Consider the following 10,224-nt stretch of genomic DNA (forward strand, 5'->3'; position numbering starts at 1 on the left):
TCCGCCGCAAAGACTAAGTAAAATGCAAGTCAAACTGCGCAAGTAAACAGACCTGTGCTATTTGCCGCTCGTCAAGTTTATCATGTACTTTACACGGTTTTTACATCTTTCTCTACAGTTTTGAAATGGTCCTGAAAAGGCGGTGCGCCCAAAATGAGTTGTAAAATGCGCCAGATTTAATATGGCGTCCCCCATTCCTGAGGTGGCGTAAGGAAATAACACCTGTAATAAGATGCCAGACATTTTTCTCATCGCATACACCACTGTAGTAAGTTTGATGCAGCCTCGTCTAATATTAGGACAGTAATAATAAATCTGCGGCTTTATTTGTGTGTTGGCGTCGGCCGCCATCTTCCCACGGCAGACACCTTTATATACACAAGGAGGGTCACACCCTTCAGGTTTTTCATGCACCTTGGGCTGGAGAAGGAGAATTTTCTCCTGTTGAGTGACGGAGGCGCTGCTGAGACAGCGCCTGGCAATGGGGCGAGAGCTTGTGAAAAATCAGAGGGTCGTCTTGACAGGGTGCAAACAGGGCGCGAGGGGAGAGCAGCATGGGGGAGAGAAGCAGCTGCGCGGATCTAGGTCACGCCGAATCCCACCGAGAGGAGACGCAGCGACGACGAGTCACGTGTCACCATGGAGTCAGAATTGCGCCAGAAACCTCGCAGGACTGAGGCTCCTGCCTGTCGTCCTCGCAGCTCTGCCTTCAGTTCCCGCACTTAGCTCTGTGAGTTATGGCCGGGCCCCTGCCCGCGCTCCATAAGCATTGAAGGGGGCCCCCTGCTGTTTGCGACTTCAGGGCTTAGTGAGCAGCTCAGTGCGGTAAATGAGCCAGAGCCCCACGAGCAGTAATGGCGGAGCCGACTCCGAGCCAGATGGTGACAGCGACGAAGCTGCGCCACCCGAGACTCCTGCCCCAACTCTTCAGTGTCTCTGTTCTGTGTACCAGGGTATGTCCGACTCATTCTACCGCCACTGGCACGCTGGTGCTGACCGCAATCCATCAGTTCTCGCAACGGTGCCATATACACGTGGAAAAAAATTCAGATACATGCCCGCATCGATGGCAGCTGCTCATTACGTCACTCTCCGGCCTGCAAAAAGCGCAGGTTAATCCATGCTCCGCGGCTCTTGGGGTGGTATCTGATCAATGTGCGTCACTGCTGGATCACATCGGTCTGGTGGTCCACTACCGTAATGGCCGTAAACCCGGAGGGCGTCATCTGATAACATCTTATACGCCGCTGTCAACCTGTAGAAGCTGAGCTGCAGTGTATAGCATGGGGGAGAGACCGCATCTGATGGGAGAAGGATTTCCAATGCACAAAGCAACTTAACTTCCAGCTGTGCTGCAGTGTAAAGCATAGGGGAGGGAGAAGACCATTACAGTGCAGTAGATTTCTGACCACCTCAGGCTACAATGCCCAATGCAGCTAAAATGGAGCCACTGATCATATCTGCGCCTCTGTGGAGCAGAGTTTGGACGTGAGCCTCCAAGGAGGAAGCTGCAGATGAGCCGCGGTGTTTGGAGTTCGCGCCTAATGGAGCAGTACGTGTAAAGCTGTGTGCACACGTTAAGTATTTGGTGCACACGTTTCTGCATCTCTTGGCAGGAAAAAGGTGCTTAAAACAGATGCGTTTTTTGTTGCGTTTTTAATAAGATTTTTACGTTGATTTTTGTTGCAGATTTCTACCCAATCATTATTGAGTTGGTATACTGCAGATTTATATCTTCTGCAAATCTGCCAGGAAAAAGGCCCTATATCATGGATAAAGGTATTGCTGCAGCCAGGAACTTTAGGAATACAATGGCAGAGTCGTAGTAAAGACTGACACTAACCTAAGAAGAGAAGGTTGCAAATATCTAGCAGGCCGGGCAGGGGCACTGTCATCGTGCATCTCTGGCACAGCATCTGTCACTCCTCAGTGACTGCGGCTCCTCGCAGGTGACTAATTGCAGTTAACACCGTCAGTCCTGGGTGTTATTCTGAGGTGCGGCTGGTGCACAGGAGGGGCCAAGGTGATAAACAAAGCGATTATTGTACGTTAATTAGCCATGAAGCAGTGGCACGAGTGCGTGCTCGTCCATCCACAGCGCAGCGCCAGCTAGAACAAGAGATTTCTGCACCATTCACACTGCCACTCATGATACAGTCTACAGAAAAGCTCTGTGCTCTGGAGCTTTTATAGAAAGTATCACCGCACAATGGATAGAGTCTTCATACAACAAGACTGCGCTCAGGATCACTGTCTGTATTTGTGGCATTATAATTGGTACAGTTACGAGGACACTCATCACTAGGGGGAGCTCCCTGTATACAGAGATTGATGATACAGGATCCCATCACGTTTCTCTGTATAGGATCTTATCATGTATCTCTGTATACAGGGAGCTCCCCCTAGTGGTGGCTGCAGACAGGATCTTATCATGTATCTCTGTTTACAGGGAGCTCCCCCTAGTGTTGACTGCAGACAGGGTCTTATCATGTATCTCTGTATACAGGGAGCTCCCCCTAGTGGTGGCTGCAGACAAGATCTTATCATGTATCTCTGTATACTGGGAGCTCCCCCTAGTGGTGGCTGCAGACAGGATCTTATCATGTATCTCTGTTTACAGGGAGCTCCCCCTAGTGGTGACTGCAGACAGGATCTTATCATGTATATCTGTATACAGGGAGCTTCCCCTAGTGGTGACTGCAGACAGGATCTTATCATGTATATCTGTATACAGGGAGCTCCCCCTAGTGGTGACTGCAGACAGGATCTTATCATGTATCTCTGTATACTGGGAGCTCCCCCTAGTGGTGGCTGCAGACAGGATCTTATCATGTATCTCTGTTTACAGGGAGCTCCCCCTAGTGGTGACTGCAGACAGGATCTTATCATGTATATCTGTATACAGGGAGCTTCCCCTAGTGGTGACAGCAGACAGGATCTTATCATGTATATCTGTATACAGGGAGCTCCCCCTAGTGGTGACTGCAGACAGGATCTTATCATGTATCTCTGTATACAGGGAGCTCCCCCTAGTGGTGACTGCAGACAGGGTCTTATCTTGTATCTCTGTATACAGGGAGCTCCCCCTAGTGGTGACTGCAGACAGGATCTTATCTTGTATCTCTGTATACAGGGCGCTCGCCTAGTGGTGGCTGTAGACAGGATCTTATCATGTATCTCTGTATACAGGGAGCTCCCCCTAGTGGTGGCTGCAGACAGGATCTTATCATGTATATAGGGAGCTCCCTCTAGTGGTGGCTGCAGGCGATAGATGTTTGAATACAGCAGCACTTTTTACGTAAAATCTGACCTGATGACTGAGGTGGAGATTCCCTTTTAGCTTTGCTGTGACTGATGATTTCATGCCCCTAATGTGTTGTATTTCTCTTGCAGGGAAACCTCTTCAGATTAAGCCGAGGCTATGACGACGTCCTGAGAGTTCAGCTCTGGAGTTTCCATATCTCAGGGTCCCTACTTCGTCTTCAGAGACTCCCAGTTTTCCAGTGCTCGCTCAGAGGGGGGCGCCGTTGTTTTCTGTTCCCCGGGCCTCTCGGACATTGCGTAAACTTTCTACTTTATAGATTTCAGATGACCAGATTATTTTACTAGACAGATTTACTATTACTTTGTATCTGACATTTTTAACCCCTGCCAGTGTGGTTGGCGCCTGCACTTTTTGTATTTCGGCAGGTCGGGGTCTCGTTCCCCATCGCATGTAATGGAGTAACAGCGCGTCTGTCATTATATACGGCTGCGATCCGATATCCGAGTGGGATGATCCCCGGCAGACACAACTGCGAGTAAAAGTGTCAAGTCAGCAAAATGTCTCCATGGTTACAAATGTTTCGGAGATCATCTCCTCATTTGCATATATGCTAATTTTACGTACCAACCATGTCCTTATACTTCTACTGATAATTTGGAGCAGATGTCTTGCTTCATTTTTGGCACTCGACACGAGTTTCTCCCCATATGTCTTGACGTATCGGACGCAGTTGTTGGAGCACTCATGGCGGCGCTTCGCCACGGCGGAATCCATCACACCGGTTATTTTGTCCATACCATTAATATTGGCCTCCGAAGTGTCTCCTTCCCTCCCACTGCCAGGCGTCGGGCGGCCATGTGGTGCGGTCTGTGACGGTGAGCGTGCGATGGCGGTGCGCGCCCCGATCCCTCTCTACAGGACAGACTGACGGTTTTACCGACCTCACCTCTGATTTTAGATGATGTTTTATTTCGAAGATTTGTCTCAGTTTCCAGCTCGGTGGAGAGCGAGAGCATTTCATTAAAGTGCACATATTTTACTTTACACCTTCATGACTTCTGTGATGTTTTTTTTTTTCCGGTCCTAAAATCCAATAGAGAAGTGGTCACATCCAGCAGGAATATCCGCAGCGCTCGCCTCCACGTGACTCGCCTCATTCCTGTCTGTCCGTGCACGTCGCTGTCACCCCCAGAGCTGCACCTGTCCCAACCCAGCTGTCCCTGGCCAAGACCCGAACTTCTCACTCTGCTCCATGTGTGAGTCACTCATCTGCATCAGTCTGCAAAGCGGAACTCTCTATACAAGCCTCCAACTAGCATTATAGCAGGTGTGGTCTGTAGGGGGCAGTATTATGGCAGGTATGGTCTGTAGGGGGCAGTATTATGGCAGGTATGGTCTGTAGGGGGCAGTGTTATGGCAGGAATTGTTTGTAGGGGGCAGTATTATAGCAGGTATGGTCTGTAGGGGGCAGTATTATGGCAGGTATGGTCTATAGGGGCAGTATTATAGCAGGTATGGTCTGTAGGGGGCAGTATTATGGCAGGTATGGTCTATAGGGGCAGTATTATAGCAGGAATGTTCTGTAGGGGGCAGTATAATAGCAGGAATGGTCTGTAGGGGGCAGTATTATGGCAGGTATAGTCTGTAGGGGGCAGTATTATAGCAGGTATGGTCTGTAGGGGCAGTATTATGTCAGGTATGGTCTGTAGGGGGCAGTGTTATAGCAGGAATGGTCTGTAGGGGGCAGTATTATAGCAGGAATGGTCTATAGGGTGCAGTGTTATAGCAGGTATGGTCTGTAGGGGGCAGTATTATAGCAGGTATGGTCTGTAGGGGGCAGTATTATAGCAGGTATGGTCTGTAGGGGACAGTGTTATGGCAGGTATGGTCTGTAGGGGGCAGTATTATAGCAGGAATGGTCTGTAGGGTGCAGTGTTATAGCAGGTATGGTCTGTAGGGGGCAGTATTATGGCAGGTATGGTCTGTAGAGGGCAGTATTATGGCAGGTATGGTCTGTAGGGGCAGTATTATGGCAGGAATGGTCTATAGGGTGCAGTATTGCAGGTATGGTCTGTAGGGGGCAGTATTATATCAGGTATGGTCTGTAGGGGGCAGTATTATGGCAGGTATGGTCTGTAGGGGGCAGTATTATAGCAGGTAAGGTCTGTAGGGGGCAGTATTATTGCAGGAATGGTCTGTAGGGGGTAGTATTATAGCAGGTAAGGTCTATAGGGACAGTATTATGGCAGATATGGTCTGTAGGGGGCAGTGTTATAGCAGGAATGGTCTATAGGGGGCAGTGTTATAGCAGGTATGGTCTGTAGGGGGCAGTATTATAGCAGGTATGGTCTGTAGGGAGCAGTATTATAGCAGGTATGGTCTGTAGGGGGCAGTATTATAGCAGGTATGGTCTGTAGGGGGCAGTATTATAGCAGGTATGGTCTATAGGGGCAGTATTATGGCAGGAATGGTCTGTAGGTGGCAGTGTTATAGCAGGTATGGTCTATAGGGGCAGTATTATGGCAGGTATGGTCTGTAGGGGGCAGTGTTATGGCAGGCATGGTCTGTAGGGGCAGTATTATAGCAGGTATGGTCTGTAGGGGGCAGTATTATAGCAGGTATTGTCTGTAGGGGGCAGTATTATAGCAGGTATGGTCTATAGGGGCAGTATTATGGCAGGTATAGTCTAGGGGGCAGTGTTATAGCAGGAATGGTCTGTAGGGGACAGTGTTATGGCAGGTATGGTCTGTAGGGGGCAGTATTATAGCAGGTATGGTCTGTAGTGGGCAGTATTATAGCAGGTATGGTCTATAGGGGCAGTATTATGGCAGGTATGGTCTGTAGGGGGCAGTGTTATAGCAGGAATGTTCTGTAGGGGGCAGTATTATAGCAGGTGTGGTCTGTAGGGGGCAGTATTATAGCAGGTATGGTCTGTAGGGGGTAGTATTATGGCAGGTATGGTCTGTAGGGGCAGTATTATAGCAGGTACGGTCTGTAGGGCAGTATTATAGCAGGTACGGTCTGTAGGGGGCAGTATTATAGCAGGTATGGTCTGTAGGGGGTAGTTTTATAGCAGGTACGGTCTGTAGGGGGCAGTATTATAGCAGGTATGGTCTGTAGGGTGCAGTATTACAGCAGTTGTGATCTGTAGGGGGCAGTATTATAGCAGGTATCATATGTTCTATAGGGGGCAGTATTATAGCAGGTAAGGTCTGTAGAGGGCAGTAATAAAGCAGGTATGGTCTGTTGGGGGCAGTATTATAGCAGGTATGGTCTGTAGGGGCAGTATTATGGCAGGTATGGTCTGTAGGGGGCAGTATTATAGCAGGAATGGTCTATAGGGGGCAGTATTATAGCAGGAATGGTCTATAGGGGGCAGTATTATAGCAGGAATGGTCTATAGGGGGCAGTATTATAGCAGGTATGGTCTGTAAGGGGCAGTATTATAGCAGGAATGGTCTATAGGGGGCAGTATTATAGCAGGAATGGTCCGTAGGGGGCAGTATTATAGCAGGAATGGTCTATAGGGGGCAGTATTATAGCAGGTGTGGTCTATAAGGGTCAGTATTATAGCAGGTATTGAATGGTCTATGGGGGGCAGTATTATAGTAGTTACAGTGGGTTCGGAAAGTATTCAGACCCCTTTAAATTTTTCACTCTTTGTTTCATTACAGCCATTTGGTAAATTCAGAAAAGTTCCTTTTTTTCTCATTAATGTACACTCTGCACCCCATCTTGACTGAAGAAAAAGAACAAATGTAGAAATTTTTGCTAATTTTTAAAAAAAGAAAAACTGAAATATCACATGGTCATAAGTATTCAGTAGAAGCACCCTTTGAGCTAGTACAGCCATGAGTCGTCTTGGGAATGATGCCACAAATTTTTCACCCCTGGATTTGGGGATCCTCTGCCATTCTTCCTTGCAGATCGTCTCCAGTTCCGTCAGGTTGGATGGTGAACGTTGGTGGACAGCCATTTTCAGGTCTCTCCACAGATGCTCCATTGGGTTCAGGTCAGGGCTCTTCCTGGGTCAGTCAAGAACGGTCACAGAGTTGTGAAGCCGCTCCTTTGTATTTTAGCTGTGGGCTTAGGGTCATTGTCTTGTTGGAAGGTGAACCTTCCGCTAAGTCTGAGGTCCAGAGCGCTCTGGAAGAGGTTTTCATCCAGGATATCTCTGTACTTGGCCACATTCATGTTTCCGTCAATGGCAACCAGTCGTCCTGTCCCTGCAGCTCAAAAACACCCCCATAGCATGATGCTGCCACCACCATGTTTCACTGTTGGGATTGTATTGGGCAGGTGATGAGCAGTGCCTGGTTTTCTCCACACATACCGCTTAGGATTATCACCAAAAAGTTCTATCATCAACTCACCAGACCAGAGAATCTTATTTCTCATAGTCTGGGAGTTCATGTGTTTTTTAGCGAACTCTATGCGGGCTTTCATATGTCTAGCACTGAGGAGAGGCTTCCATCAGGCCACTCTGCCATAAAGGCCCGACTGGTGGAGGCTGCAGTGATAGTTGACTTTGTGGAACATTCTCCCATCTCCCTACTGCATCTGTGGAGCTCAGCCACAGTGATCTTGGGGTTCTTCTTTACCTCTCTCACCAAGGCTCTTCTCCCACGATTGCTCAGTTTGGCTGGACGGCCAGGTCTAGGAAGACTTCTGGTGGTCCCAAACTTCTTCCATGTAAGGATTATGGAGGCCACTGTGCTCTTAGGAACCTTGAGTACTGCAGACATTCTTTTGTAACCTTGGCCAGATCTGTGCCTTGCCACCATTCTGTCTCTTTGGCTCCTTGGCCAGTTCCTTTGGCCTCATGATTCTCATTTGGTCTGACATGCACTGTGAGGTCTTATGTAGACAGGTGTGCGCCTTTACAAATCAAGTCCTATCAGTTTAGTTACACACAGCTGGACTCCAATGAAGGAGTAGAACCATCTCAAGGAGGAACACAAGGAAATGGACAGCATGTGACTCAAATATGAGTGTCTGAGGAAAGGGTCTGAATACTTATCACCATTATAGTAGTTATGTTCCTGTACATAGGAGCAGTATTATAGTAGTTATATTCTTGTACATAGGGGCAGTATTATAATAGTTATGTTCCTGTACATAGGAGCAGTATTATAGTAGTTATATTCTTGTACATAGGGGCAGTATTATAATAGTTATATTCTTGTAAATAGGGGCAGTATTATAGTAGTTATACTCTTGTACATAGGGGCAGTATTATAGTAGCTATATTCTTGTACATAGGCGTAGTATTATAATAGTTATACTCTTGAACATAGGGGGCAGTATTATAGTAGTTATATTCTTGTACATAGGAGCAGTATTATAGTAGTTATATTCTTGTACATAGGAGCAGTATTATAGTAGTTATATTCTTGTACATGGGGCAGTATTATAGTAGTTATATTCTTGTATATAGGGGCAGTATTATAGTAGTTATATTCTTGTACATAGGGGCAGTATTATAGTAGTTACATTCTTGTACATAGGAGCAGTATTATAGTAGTTATATTCTTGTACATAGGGGCAGTATTATAGTAGTTATATTCTTGTACATGGGGCAGTATTATAGTAGTTATATTCTTGTACATAGGGGCAGTATTATAGTAGTTATATTGTACATAGGGGCAGTATTATAGTAGTTACATTCTTGTACATAGGAGCAGTATTATAGTAGTTATATTCTTGTACATAGGGGCAGTATTATAGTAGTTATATTCTTGTACATAGGAGCAGTATTATAGTAGTTATATTCTTGTACATGGGGCAGTATTATAGTAGTTATATTCTTGTACATAGGGGCAGTATAATAGTAGTTATATTGTACATAGGGGCAGTATTATAGTAGTTACATTCTTGTACATAGGAGCAGTATTATAGTAGTTATATTCTTGTACATAGGGGCAGTATTATAGTAGTTATATTCTTGTACATAGGAGCAGTATTATAGTAGTTATATTCTTGTACATGGGGCAGTATTATAGTAGTTATATTCTTGTATATAGGGGCAGTATTATAGTAGTTATATTCTTGTAGGTAAAGGGCAGTATTATAGAAAGTTATAAATTCTTTTTAGGAGAGAATTCTATCTCGTGACCCTGTATATAGCGAGTTCTGTGTTCCTGTGTCTCGCTCCGCTGTATCATACCCGTGTATTGTCTATTTCTCAGTCTGTGCTGATCTCGTCCTTTTCAGTTTTCCTTGCCATCATTAGCTTTGTGATGTAAGCCTAGTCCCTGGGAGCAGGAGACATCTTCCTGACATTGAGACATGGGCCGATAGGTGTTTATTCCTAGGTGCTGTTTCCCAATATCTGTATCTCTTCTCTCGCTGACCTTCCTGGATATTAATGTATACGGTATTATTATTGGCATGGACTATCATTTCTTTTCCTCACTTGGTGTTTGATCGTCCTTCCATGAGAAAGAGAATTTCTCTTTTTTTCGGGATAGCAGTTAAATATTGGTTGGGAGATCCCATAATACTGTGGTAGAACAATATAAATATCAGGAGTCAATACTCCCTGCGGAGTGGAGAATATCGACACCTTCCATTATTAATGGTGCTGACTCTTCCCTGCCGGCCGCTATGTGCAGCTTCCATTAAAAAGCTTTCCGTGTAAATCAGGATTTCCTGTCGATCACGACAAGTATGACCATCGAGTGTAACGTCAGTATGTGCGGCTCCCACCCTGCAGTGGCCGCTATGGACGTGAGTTACAGAAACCCAAGCAATGAAATGGGGTTTCTGAAACAGAGTTTCAAGTCAACAAGGGGCAGACCGAATTTTTCAAAATTTGATGTAAAATTTTTTGTTCTTATACTTTCACTTTTTTTTCTTCCAGGCACCATAACTTTTTTTTTTTTTGCATTTTGCCAGCTACAAAGTCACATGAATACCTGATTTTTTTTTTGTTTTGTTTTATTTTTTTTTAACGATGA

At 46.0% G+C, this 10,224-nt stretch overlaps 1 protein-coding gene across 1 annotated transcript in view; it reads left to right on the top strand.

Moving 5' to 3' along the window:
- ZC3H3 (zinc finger CCCH-type containing 3) overlaps window positions 1–4,309 on the top strand; it is a 156,733-nt gene extending 152,424 nt beyond the window's left edge. The window contains exon 12 of the mRNA XM_073577360.1: window positions 3,394–4,309. Within this exon, the coding sequence (XP_073433461.1) occupies window positions 3,394–3,425 (32 nt within the window). The 3' untranslated portion in view covers window positions 3,426–4,309. The remainder of the gene's footprint in view (window positions 1–3,393) is intronic.
- Window positions 4,310–10,224: the final 5,915 nt, after the last annotated feature.

Source organism: Dendrobates tinctorius, unplaced genomic scaffold, assembly GCF_039654945.1.
Source record: "Dendrobates tinctorius isolate UK_male_01 unplaced genomic scaffold, ASM3965494v1 ptg000055l, whole genome shotgun sequence".
NCBI lineage: Eukaryota > Metazoa > Chordata > Amphibia > Anura > Dendrobatidae > Dendrobates > Dendrobates tinctorius.